General features: G+C 42.3%; 1 protein-coding gene across 1 annotated transcript in view; it reads left to right on the top strand.

The window, feature by feature from the left end:
• Positions 1-1081: 1081 nt before the first annotated feature.
• The window catches only part of LOC134968668 (intestinal mucin-like protein), a 162188-nt gene continuing 148952 nt past the window's right edge, over positions 1082-14317 (top strand). The window contains exon 1 of the mRNA XM_063944189.1: positions 1082-1277. Within this exon, the coding sequence (XP_063800259.1) occupies positions 1082-1277 (196 nt within the window). The remainder of the gene's footprint in view (positions 1278-14317) is intronic.

Below are 14317 nucleotides of genomic sequence, written 5' to 3'. Positions count from 1 at the left end.
TCAGCGGTACCAGGGGGTCATAGCAGGGGGAAAGCGATTATTAGTGTACTGAGTCCCTAATCTAGGTACTTAGTCTTCGACCTGGCTAAGCTTGGCATTAGCTCCAGACTGTCTCTGTGTCTCCTTGGAAGGGCTCTTTGTTGGTTAATTGTGCATTTAACCTTTTCCTGTGTGTGTGTGCTGTCACTGTCACAGTATGTCAAGCAAAGATTGTGTTTCATGTAAGGCACAGTGTTTCTCTTCTCCAGGGGGTTCACTACTGTGTACTCAGTGTAGTGTACCTTCCCAGACTAGCGGGACAGAGCCAGCTTGGCTGGGCTCCATTACGGAAATTATTTCCAATGTTTCTACTAAATTATCCCGCAATGAGAAAGAGACGCAATACTTAAAACAATCAATGACTGAGTTTATGAAAAGAGACTCAGTACCCAAACTAGCGTCTCAGTCCCCTGCCATTTGTCCGCAAAAACGTACTTTGGCCCATATCCTGCAGTCTGACTCTGATGATGTAGGGTCTGACATGGAGGAGGGGGAGGTGGACTCAGAGGTGGGGGAAGCTACTCAGTCACAGGGAATAGAGGCTATCAGAGAAGTTCTGTATATCCCTGATAAGGTGACAGTGAAGAGTGAGGAATCTTATTTTAATATAAAAAAGAAATCCTCAGCCACTTTTCCTGTGTCAAAGGAACTAAATACCCTGTTTGAAGAACCGTGGGTTAATCCTGATAGTTAATTTGAAATCCCTAAAAGGTTGCTATCATCCTTTCCTTTTCCTCCTGAGGATAGGAAAAAATGGGAAAATCCACCGATAGTGGATGCATCAGTATCCAGGCTGTCCCGAAAAATTGTACTGCCCATCCCGGGTGCAGCCTCCCTGAAAGACACGGCTGATCATAGTATTGAGACCACACTCAAATCCTTGTATACAGCTGCTGGGGTGGCCCAGAGACCCACTATAGCATGTGGGTGGATTACTAAGGCCATTGCCAAATGGTCAGGTAACCTAATTGAGGGGTTAGATACCTTGCCTCAAGGGGAGATTATTTTACTCCTGCAACATATACAGGACTCTGCGAACTATATGGTGGAAGCCATAAAAGAAATAGGCTTGCTTAATGCACGCATCACTTCTAGGGCAGTGTTAGCACGCAGGGGCTTATGGCTACGCCAATGGACTGTTGACACGGACTCCAGTAAAGGTGTGGAAGGCCTAACCTTCACAGGAGAGGCCTCAGTTGGAGATAAAATAGACAAATGGATCTCCAAAGCTACTGCAGGTAAGTCCACATACTGTATCTTCCTTCTGTAGCTCCTCTAGCCAGGAAGGCTTACTCAGGTTCAACTTTACAGTCATTTTGGATGGACAAGTTCCTAGTGTCTCTGGATATCAAAGATGCATACCTTCACATTCCGATCTAGCTGCCTTGTCGGGCTTATCTACGGTTTGCATTGCATGACTGTCACTACCAGTTCCAGGCTCTGCCATTTGGTCTCTCCACGGCACCAAGAGTGTTCACCAAAGTGATGGCAGAGATGATGTTTCTACTCCGCAAACAGGGAGTGAACATAATTCCATACCTGGACGATCTTCTGATAAAGGTCACTGTCCAGGGAGCAGATGTTGGATGGCATTGGCCTTTCAACCAGACTACTCCTGGATCACGGGTGGATTCTGAACTTACAAAATCTCACCTGGAACCGATGCAGACGCTTCCTTTCCTGAGAATGATACTGGACACAGAGTCTTGGAGAAGGCTATGGTAATCCAGTCGATGGTTCGGGCTGTCCTGAAACCAACCTGCATCTCGGTGCATCTGTGCATTAGCCTTCTGGGGAAAATGGTGGACTCTTACGAGGCACTTCAGTAAGGAAGGTTTCATGCGAGGCCCTTCCAGCTGGATCTGTTGAACAAATGGTCCGGATCGCATCTTCACATGCACCAGAGGATCTGTCTGTCACCAAGAGCCAGGATCTCCCTTCTGTGGTGGCTACAGACTTCTCACCTCATCGAGGGTTGGAGGTTCGGGATTCAGAATTGGATTCTGCTAACCACAGACGCAAGCCTCAGAGGTTGGGGAGCAGTCACCCAGGGGCTGCAGTTTCAAGGAACATGGTCAACTGGGGGAGTCGTCTTTCCTATAAACATCTTGGAACTCAGGGCAATCTACAACACCCTTCTGCAGACCTCATCTCTGCTTCGGAATCAGGCTATTCAAGTCCAGTCGGACAAGGTAATGGCGGTAACGTACATAAACCGACAGGGCAGAACAAAAAACAGAGTAACAATGTCAGAGGTGTCAAGATTTCTCCTCTGAGCTGCACCTGGGGGAGTGGGGCCTCAACCCGGAGGTGTTCAAGGGGTTGACACGTCGGTGGGGATATCCACAGATCAACATGATGGCCTCTTGACTCAACAAGAAGCTTAAGCAGTATTGTTCCAGGTTGAGAGACCCACAAGCAGTGGCGGTAGACGCTCTGACAACTCCGTGGGTCTACCAGCTTGTGTACGTGTTTCCTCCAATTCCTCTGATCCCAAGAATTCTAAATGTAATGGTATCGGTTCCACATTTTAGTTACGCTTAATATGATTATTGCAAACTAAACATACAATGCATTGTTTAATACAAAAGGCTCATAAGAATGGATGTGAGTGTACCAGAGCCGGCCATAGGCATAGGCATACTAGGCAATTGCCTAGGGCATTTGATATACCTAGGGGCATCAGCAGCTTCTGCTGATTAAAATGATATGCGGCATGCCTATATTCTGTGTGTAGCATTTCATATGCAGATACAGCCACAGTCTCAATAGGCATGCTGCATATCAGTTTAATCAGCAGAAGCTGCTTGTGCATCCTAGCCACATAGCAATGCAAATAAAATGCATTTTCATTAAAAATAGGTGCCCGACGTTAGCATTGAGGCTAGATTTATGAGGACACATCTGTATCCAAGCAGAGGCAGAGGTCACAGTCTTAGTGGCAGTGTGAGTGCTGTATGCTAGTGAGTGGGTTGGTTGTGCAGTAGTGTTTGGAATGTGTGTAAGGAGCATTATGTGTGTCATGTAAAAATGCATTAATAATGTGCAACATATGTGTAAGGGGCACTATGTGTGTCATTATGTGTATAAGGGCATTAATAATGTGTGGCATATGTGTACCAGGGTACTACTGTATGTGTGTCATTATGTGTATAGGGGCACTAATAATGTGCAGCGAATGTGTAGGGGGCACTATGTGTGTCATTATGTGTATAAGGGCATTAATAATGTGCGGCATATATGTAAGGGACATTATGTGTAAAAGGGCATTAATAAAGGTTGTCATAATGTGTAAGGTGCATTATGTTTATAAGGACATTAATAATGTGTAAGGGGCATTAATGTGTGGAATTATGTGTATAAATGCATTACTAATGTGTGGCATTATGTGTACAAGGTGCTCTACTATGTGGCGTTGCGTATAGAAAGTGCAATAGGGTGTGGTGTAATGTGAATAAGGAGCAATTCAGTGTGATGTAATGTGAATAAGGGGCTCTACTGTGAGGAGTAATGTTTATAAGGTAAAGTAATACTACTGTGGGATGTAATATGCATTATGGACACTATCGCATGATCAAATGTGAATAAAGTTGCAGTACTGTGTGGCGTAATTAGAATTGGGGTAACTATTGTGTGCCCATGCCCCTTGCCAGCTAAAACACACCCCTTTTTGGGCTGTGCGCCAAATGTGCGAACTGTTCCTATTTAAAATATAGGGGGTACAAACACCAAAATAAGGACTGCTCTGGGTGAGGGGTGATGGTGCTGGGAAAGAGGTGCACTGTCAGAGGCGGAACCAGCGGTGGTGCTAGGGGGCACCAGCCAAAATCTTGCCTAGGGCATCATATTGGTTAGGGCCGGCTCTGGAGTGTACCAAGGGGTAGAAAAATTTATAAATGTAACATTTTCACACTGCTGATTTCAGAATTATAGCAGTATTAAATATTGTGCATCTCATTTGTCAAATACCAGTTTTTATTGCTGTTTCTCTAAATTGCAGCTGTATTTGGTAATGCATTATGTGAACATAAATAGGTTCACAAAAAAGAGAGGGTACCCAATGGCGCTATGTGAGGAATTCAGAGCAGCACCTCTAGAAGAACCTCTTGTTAGTCGAGGCTCAGAAAACAAATGTCTAACAAACAAATCAGAGGCCGATAATTGTAAAGTTCTGTTCAATACAACATATTAATCACTAGGATTGGCTGTGCGCGTCTGAACTGTCAGGCGGCACACTCGAGATACAATGTAGCACATAGGCGCGCCATTGTATCCAATGTTGGGAACTTTGCGTCAGCGGTTGAGGTTACTCGCGGCCAACCGCTGACCGCAAAGTTCCCACCATTGAATATAATGGAGCGGCATAGTGCTATGCGCCGCCTGACAGTTCAGACACGCACAGCCAATCAGGAGAGTACCACGACATGGCACTCCCTGATTGGCTCAAGGGACCCTCTGTGACAGGAGTCACGGGGGGGTCTCAGCAGTCGGGGAAATGGGTCCCATGTGTAAACATGGGACCACTTTCAGTGCGTGGATCGGGTTCGTGTTTTATTATTTTGCCAAGTACGTGGATTACAAGCAGAAGAGGACAGATCTACACATGATTTTTGGAAGTATAATTTTATTTACAGGTACACCGTGGATTCTACTGGTGAAGGGGACCGAGTCGGCGTGTCAACATAGGTAAGTATGTGTGTGTCGGTGTGCATGTATGTAATAAAGTTTTACTATCATGGTGTGTGTGTACTGTTTTTATTTGGGTATTTTATTTGCAGTAGAACTACAGGTACCAGCGGGTCCATTTCCCCCCTGCATGCTGGTACTTGTAGTTCTCCAAGTACCAGATTGTGGGGAAGGCTTGCTGGGACTTGTAGTTCTGCTACAAAAAACAATATTCTTTATTTTGACACAAGGCTATCCGCCTCCCATCTAACAAAGCTAAATATTTATCTTATTAAAAACACGTTAAAGGTTAAAGAACACAGTACGCAATTGGCGCAAAAAGTACCGCAAGGGTACTCCCTTAACTATACCTTAAGGAATGTACTTATACTGTAAACCTCTGCGTAGTGGTAGAGTGTAAATGCAACACAGTGTAACCTTATTAACTTCAAAGCTGTTTGAGCGTCACCGACGCTCTGAGAGTACTTAACACTATAAGAAATACACAGATACCTGGGCTTAGGGTCTAACGCCTTATATATATATTATGGATGGTATGCTTGCAAAAGAATAATACAATACAATTATACACTACCAATATAACATAGACTAACTAACCAGATAACTGCACAGGAAATACAATACAATACAATACAATTACGTTTAAGGGAAAATGAGAGAAAGAGGAGAAGAGAGAGAGAAAGAGAGAAATGGCTCACCATAACAATACAGACAATATGATTGCAGCGAAGCTTACACATGTGAGGAACTAACGCTGCGCAGTTATTCAATGCTGAGAATCTTTGTGGAGAAAATACTTGACCTTACCCATACTGGCAGTCCCTATATACACAACCCTACAATACCGCATGGGACAGAAGCTAGACTCCATTTTATTAAAGCTCCCATGATTCCAAAGACTGCACCACATGGTTGAAAGGGGGAGGGGAAAATACCCGGCAGCAGCCATTTTAGATTTGCAGGTCCAAACACATGGCACCCTCTGCTACACCACAATCACATAGCAGAAGACACAAGACTCCATTTTATTCCAAAATGTCCAAGCCTCAGAACAATGCATATGTTCTGATTTTACAATTCCAAACCATCTAAATCACCTTTCACAATTTCAATCCAACTTCCTAGAACCATCTTATTCACTTTCACATTCCAAACAACTTCCTAGAACCATCTTATTCACTTTCACATTCCAAACAACTTCCTAGAACCATCTTATTCGCTTTCACATTCCAAACAACTTCAGTATCTCAATAACCAGAGCATATTCATCACAAGACCAGATCACAATGTAACCACACATCTCAGCCCGCCACTGCCACAAGCACATGCCCAAACGCAACTGCATGGTGGTATTTATGATTAACAAGATATATATTATAACTAACCAGCACAATCTATTTTAAATCTCCATAGGCAAACAAATACCACAAATGCTATGCTACAGGTTGTCTAATGTCCCAGCTACCATCACAGATTCCCAGATCTATCACACAAACACCCAACAATCACACAACCAAGTTACAATATCCTATTTAAACCAGAAAGCAATCTGTCTATATTTCCTTATCTAGCCATGTGAATTCAATACTTAGTCCTTTGGTGCCTGGTGATGATCCAGCCATGCTTCTGAGTGCTTTGTTCTGAGTGTAGCTTCATTACATCTGTTCTCTGAGGCCACCAGCAAAACTGACCCCAAACCCCCCCAGACAGGAACTATCCTCCTGTGTGTCTGTTCCTAGGGGAGGGGTCTCTCTCTCTCCTTTGTATATGTTAATCAGGTTCAGCCCTGAAAATCTTAGTAAAAGGTTGGCTTGATCATCCATTGTTCTCAACAAAGTGATCTTAGCTTTTATACATATAATCATATCTATCCGCTGCAATGTCCCACAACTTCACAACCAGCATCAAACTAACCCACACATCATTCTGCTTGCTTCAATACCAAACATGATGGGCGCACCTGGTTCTGTTCAGATAATACATATTCATGACATCAATTCATCAGCCAATTCTAAATCTCCATGATGTCTGGTGCTTGACATTATTATAACCATGTACTGTATGAAACAAGCGCCGAATCCATCTCCGTGCCATGTCCGAGCAAATGCGTGTGTTTCCATATATTGCTGTGCTCGCTGCGCATATTTGCAAGTATAGCGACTTAAATGTGTGTGTGGTTTGTATGTTCTCTCTATGTAATATTTTTGACTTTGACAGTCCACCCTTTGGCAGTCACCAATAACTGCCACTTCCTAAAACATTTCAAAAAGAGAAAAATATATGTCAGGGGTTAATACATTTCCATGGTTGGGTAAGGGAGGAGAGAGGAGAAGGTGTGAAGAGGGTATGACCTAGTGAGATAGCAGAAGCATGTGTGTATGAGTCCATGTTTGGGGGGTCATGTATCATCGTGCCGTACGTGTGGTACATCAAGCTTCGAGGTATTGCGAAGTATACATTTGAATTCCTTCTTATCCCGTATTAAGGGTCTGTGGATGGGCTGTCAAACTCTACCGAGCTCTTTTCGGCTGTGGTTGTAACAAAATGGGGGAGCACATTTTAGTTGATGATACATGAATGGGGGAGGTATGTGGTTGCTGATATCTGTGTCTGGATTCCCTATCGACTATGTGTGTCATTACCTGAGGGTTGTAGAAATGAAGATAAAGAACACTTATGGTAAATGCTGTGGTATTCTATGTCAGGTTAATGTACATTTGTCGGTTGAAGTCTTGTTCGGTGTCTGTTGGTTGCAGTCTTCTTTGTGCTTTTGCCCATAAGGTGCGAGCAAAAGCTGTCAATGTCCATAGATTTACAAAAGTGTTGGGCTAGCGTAATTTTAAAATTTCTAGGGAAACTGGGGATCTATGGCATAGTTCATCAAAAATCTGTGTATAAGGTTGTCAAAACTTCTTCTTTAATCCATCTGTTGTCTGTATATCGGCTCATCAAAATTCCTCGTCCAAGTGGGTCTTTTTACCTTGGAGGAAAACGGAAAAAACAGGTGAAAGAAACGGACCGTATAATCGCATTTTCATCACATCATTGTTTCTACAGTTGGGTCATAAATCAAATCCATTGAAATTACAGTTTCCTCACTCCTTAGACTCATTACCTCAGGTAGTACTTTTCCAATATAACACAATCCTTCAGAGTTTGGGGCAAGCCGCTCATACGCCTTTCTCCCGCATATGAAATATGCATCATCGGGGAGAACATATGGGACGGAATATGTCATAACCATATTACAAACCTTCCATGTGAAATCTCCTAACCCTAATTCTCCCATCTGTTTAGTACACGTATCAGGTTGTACGATATGTGCACAGTATCCTGGTGATACCTCTCCAACTCTCGTAATCCTGTTTCCTAAGGTATACCTATATCGGAAATATTTTCCACTATCGGCTATGTGGCGTATGAGCTCTGTATCTGTAGGCATTCTATTGGTTCTATATGAAAAGGTCATGGTTTGGTTACTCCATGACACTTCCCAATTTCCCGGCTTTCGGGGATTGGAGATGTTAAAACATAATAGGGACCTATCCACATGATATTGGTGGAGCTTCAAACTAGGAGGGCTGGAGATATTAAACCTCCTGTCCACCGGTCTCCCACCACTTAACTCAAGTACCTCCCCTAACGTTAAAGGAAATGGTACTAGCCCTGATTTGCTATGACCTTGAGGTACTTGAGAGCATACCCAACAATCTGTCTTATTTAACACACTACCCACTAAGGAGTGATAGTCACTCAGTGGATGCCGGTCCATGTGGATATTAAAACTGGATTGGCATTTCTTAATGCACCCATCCTCAACTACATTGTTACAGAGCCTACAGATACAGTTTTCTTTTCAGCTAACAATGTTTACAAATAACATGGCTGTTAGATCGTTTCCGGTACTCGCCTTTGCTCGGTGCTTGTGTTGCTATTGGAAATTTACACCTCTGTCTTAGTCATTGGAACCTTTCTGGATCCTTTCTCGACCTCACTGGTACTCTCACCGAAACAGACTGCTCTGGTCAACATCATGGTCAACAGGAAAATCCATATCACAGTCTCTTGGGGCAAGTCCATCTTACAGGAGGAGAAAAGAAGAAATTTGTAATGGGGTACAGAAAATCAGTTTGAGGGGGAAGAGAGACTTGTTACGATAATAAGTTCTCTAGTCTTTGTTGTTCTTCTTGTTCTGCTGTCTTCTCAAAGGTGCTGTCTCTCAGTCTTCCAAACGAACATTCTGGTGATGCAATATTCCCTCCAAACCAGCGATCTTTCTGTAAGGAGCAAAAAAAAAAAATCCTGCATCACCATTTGTCTAACTGAGGGGTGACATACCATCTTTAAAACATGAAAACATGAGTGAGAAGAGAGAGGAAACAAAAAAAACAACAGAGAGAGAGAACACTTCATATGTATATGTATATTACATAAATCAACAATAACCAACAATAGGAAAAGAGAAAAAACATTTTTTTTTCAAACATTTTAAAACATTGCCAGATCATCAGGCTGTCATATCTACATGTCCAATGGTTTCTTTGCGCCGTCCCTCCCTCCAGCACCATACTCCACTTTCTGTATCTGGCCAGGATACATTGATGTGGATAGGTCATGCTGGGGTTTGGTAGACTTCTGCAAAGACCAAGCGGATATGCAATGTTTGAGTTCTTACCAATAATCGTCAGAGATGGGGAGAGAGAGAGGAAAAAAAAAACATTTTCCACAAATACATTTACAACGTTTCACCTGGTCATTCCTGTGTCTTCAGTGAATGACCTCCCTATTTGTTAACCGTTACCTCAGGCTTACCATCAGTCCTAATGATCACCTTTCCTGACCACATATCATGGGTGTGGCCCAAAATTCTTCCTATATGATCCCTGATTATAATTTGGTGTGTCCTAACTTTTGCTCATTTTCATGTCTAGGGGGTCTGATTTTATGTGGGCTGTTGCAGTTACTGGCATAATGCCCTTCTCTTTTGCAAAGATCACAAATCCTTGAGTTCCTCCATGTGCCAATGGCCTGGGGTTTTGGTTGATTTGATGCCTCCTCAAACGCTTGGATGCTCATCACCATCAACCGCTTTCCCTGTACCTACCTGATTCCTTGGATACCATGATTATGTTGTTCTCTAGGGAGTTGATATACCTTCTGTGAATCTTTGATCATACAGTTAGATCTTTCCTAGGATCTGGGTAATCAGACATGATTGATCTCAATTCTGTCCGGGACCAGGGATGACGCATTGCACTGTCCTTGACGGGAATGGTTCCCTGATCGTCAGTCTTCCCATTGGGGACTGTGATCACCCTGACAGGACTAAACTCAATTACATCACTTTGTTTTGGTCTTACAATATGTGGTACATTTGTTTGTGCGTGATATAAAACATTGTACGTACCTGTGGACACGACCTCACCTGACCCTCCGTTAGGGGGTTTGATTATTGCCTTTACCAATTTGGTCGCGTCCACCTGGATGTCTTGTAGGATGGCTTCTGGAAGAGGTGCCGACATCGTTCTGGGCTCACTTTCTTGCTGATAATCCTGAGGGAAGTTTAACATGGGGTGCGACTTGCACAGGTTAACATTTGTAATTTTTACACTTTCATTTTCATAAACATTATTACATTTAACACTTTCATTCTTAATACAGTTACTAAGTGCATTTTTATCGTACAACATTGTGCCATTTCTCTGCAACCATAATCCTCTCCATTGCCATGTCTCTCCTCTCAAGATGAAAATTAGGTATGTAAGTTACATTTCTTTGCATGTCACTTTCCTGTAGCCATATCTGCAAACAATCATCATGTTTAACTCGTTGTTTCCAGGATTTTATGAGACAGATCCTCCGCCTTAAATTATGCAACACCTCTGAGTCAAAACTACCTATCCCAGGAAATGGTGCTTTATCCCCCGCAGTCATTCGTGTCCATTCATCACAAAAGGTCTCAGTGTGGGGACCATACTTCCCCCACATTACTAACCGAGCAGACCCTCGGGGTCTGCAAGCCTCTGCAGTCTGAACCCTGACTGCTGAACGTCCCTGTGTTGTGCACTTGGCTGCCATTGTGGACCTCTTTTAACACAGAAAAAACTTCCTAAAATGCACCAAACACAGAAGTCTACGGTGGGAGTTTTCCAAGCTCTTCCACCAGCTTCTTCTGCTCCGGGTATCTCCGGTCCGCCTTCTAGCAGACACGTGTAGCCGTTGCAGGCCCTATCTCTAGAGATTTTACCAGTGAAAATTCTCTTCCTTTTTTTTTTCTTTACACAAATCACGCTTGCATGTGCTTCCCACAACACGTATGAGGGCAATTTACCTCGTATCACGTTGCGTTATTGGTCACACCTACAACCGTGCGGTCCAATCGTACCCCTTATAGACACTTGTTGCCCATAAATGGTAGGATCATTGGAGTCTCCCTACTGTGCTCCAAAACAGCCAGTGCGTAATACAACGAAAACTTTATCACACTCTGTTGCACGTTTTCACTCAGACCGTGCTCATCACGTTCCACTAAAGATCACACAGATCACAAAGTCCACAGAGCGGAATTCAATACCGTTTTATCACATAGATCACAAAGTCCACAAAGCGGGATTCAATACACTCATACCGTTTTCAACCCACTATCATTCTTATAGTTTTCTGATCAGAAAAATCATTTCCCGTAGTCTGATAGCTCTCCCCAGAGGCGTTACAGTAAAGTAAGGTATTTAAACTAAGTTTTGGAAACTGAAATCAATTTGTGCTATGATCACGTGGCTATACTATACCGCCCCCACTAGAACAATGCTATTGTGCGATTTGAGTTTTGGTGGGCGTACCCAGACGCTCCGTTGCGTAATATACGCTGCGTGCGTCGGCCTTTGTGTTGCGTTCGCGAGTCTCAGTCTTTTGTTAGAGACACGTGTACGCTGGCCACAAAAATACAATTAGCACGTTTATCAATGTAGACGATCTTTAACTGTAATCATCTACCAAGCACCACACAGGTCTTTCCTTGTATCTCAGGTAAAGCTGTGCGTGTGTCTTACAATTTACCCCTTAATGTATTACTTTTACACTTTAACTATTTAAATAGCGACAAATCTCTCTTAGCACGTTTATCAATTCAAATGGCAAACAGGAAGGTGAGATATGTGAAAGTACACAGATGAAAATGCAATTCTAAATTTAATCTAATAACATACATTGATGTAAGCACACGCATATAGATTTTACATATAAGTACCAATCACTATTACTTATGATTGACTATGATATAGATTAAATAAATGCATTAAAAAAACTCATTAAATGATGATTTCTTTTTGACAATGGATGGCTGATTATTTCCTGAGTCAACTGAAAATCAGCCGTTCAAAAAAAAAATATTGACCTTCCCAAAATGGCCGCTCCTCCCCCTTCCACCTCCATGAGGGTCACACAAAATGGTGGACAGACCATGCGGCCTCTCCTGCCATAAAGAAAATCACCATGCTAGCTCCCAAAGTAACTTTTAAATGTACTTTTAAACCTACTTAAACAGATAAACAATCTAATCTTAATCAAACACGATATGATCAATTTGAACCTGGTTTTGCGACAATAAAAATACATTTTAGCATCTTAAATATTATGAGAAACGCCTTGTCCCTTAAAATTTCCTATCAGCGTCTTACTGATACCACAATACATTAACGTGGATGTTTTTTTTTTTTCTTTCAGCATTTTGCGAGATGTCCATCATTAGCCGGTCAATTACAGCCGTGTTTGTAATGTACAGTGCATCATTAAGATCGTGATATCGCGGACCAGAGCCCCCATCTAACAAAGCTAAATATTTATCTTATTAAAAACACGTTAAAGGTTAAAGAACACAGTACGCAATTGGCGCAAAAAGTACCGCAAGGGTACTCCCTTAACTATACCTTAAGGAATGTACTTATACTGTAAACCTCTGCGTAGTGGTAGAGTGTAAATGCAACACAGTGTAACCTTATTAACTTCAAAGCTGTTTGAGCGTCACCGACGCTCTGAGAGTACTTAACACTATAAGAAATACACAGATACCTGGGCTTAGGGTCTAACGCCTTATATATATATTATGGATGGTATGCTTGCAAAAGAATAATACAATACAATTATACACTACCAATATAACATAGACTAACTAACCAGATAACTGCACAGGAAATACAATACAATACAATACAATTACGTTTAAGGGAAAATGAGAGAAAGAGGAGAAGAGAGAGAGAAAGAGAGAAATGGCTCACCATAACAATACAGACAATATGATTGCAGCGAAGCTTACACATGTGAGGAACAATCGCTGCGCAGTTATTCAATGCTGAGAATCTTTGTGGAGAAAATACTTGACCTTACCCATACTGGCAGTCCCTATATACACAACCCTACAATACCGCATGGGACAGAAGCTAGACTCCATTTTATTAAAGCTCCCATGATTCCAAAGACTGCACCACATGGTTAAAAGGGGGAGGTGAAAATACCCGGCAGCAGCCATTTTAGATTTGCAGGTCCAAACACATGGCACCCTCTGCTACACCACAATCACATAGCAGAAGACACAAGACTCCATTTTATTCCAAAATGTCCAAGCCTCAGAACAATGCATATGTTCTGATTTTACAATTCCAAACCATCTAAATCACCTTTCACAATTTCAATCCAACTTCCTAGAACCATCTTATTCACTTTCACATTCCAAACAACTTCCTAGAACCATCTTATTCACTTTCACATTCCAAACAACTTCCTAGAACCATCTTATTCGCTTTCACATTCCAAACAACTTCCTAGAACCATCTTATTCACTTTCACTTTCCAAACAACTTCCTAGAACCATCTTATTCGCTTTCACATTCCAAACAACTTCAGTATCTCAATAACCAGAGCATATTCATCACAAGACCAGATCACAATGTAACCACACATCTCAGCCCGCCACTGCCACAAGCACATGCCCAAACGCAACTGCATGGTGGTATTTATGATTAACAAGATATATATTATAACTAACCAGCACAATCTATTTTAAATCTCCATAGGCAAACAAATACCACAAATGCTATGCTACAGGTTGTCTAATGTCCCAGCTACCATCACAGATTCCCAGATCTATCACACAAACACCCAACAATCACACAACCAAGTTACAATATCCTATTTAAACCAGAAAGCAATCTGTCTATATTTCCTTATCTAGCCATGTGAATTCAATACTTAGTCCTTTGGTGCCTGGTGATGATCCAGCCATGCTTCTGAGTGCTTTGTTCTGAGTGTAGCTTCATTACATCTGTTCTCTGAGGCCACCAGCAAAACTGACCCCCAACCCCCCCAGACAGGAACTATCCTCCTGTGTGTCTGTTCCTAGGGGAGGGGTCTCTCTCTCTCCTTTGTATATGTTAATCAGGTTCAGCCCTGAAAATCTTAGTAAAAGGTTGGCTTGATCATCCATTGTTCTCAACAAAGTGATCTTAGCTTTTATACATATAATCATATCTATCCGCTGCAATGTCCCACAACTTCACAACCAGCATCAAACTAACCCACACATCATTCTGCTTGCTTC

The sequence above is a fragment of the Pseudophryne corroboree genome, chromosome 11 (genome assembly GCF_028390025.1).
Source record: "Pseudophryne corroboree isolate aPseCor3 chromosome 11, aPseCor3.hap2, whole genome shotgun sequence".
Taxonomy (NCBI): Eukaryota; Metazoa; Chordata; class Amphibia; order Anura; family Myobatrachidae; genus Pseudophryne; species Pseudophryne corroboree.
This window is presented reverse-complemented; position numbering and strand designations above follow the sequence as displayed.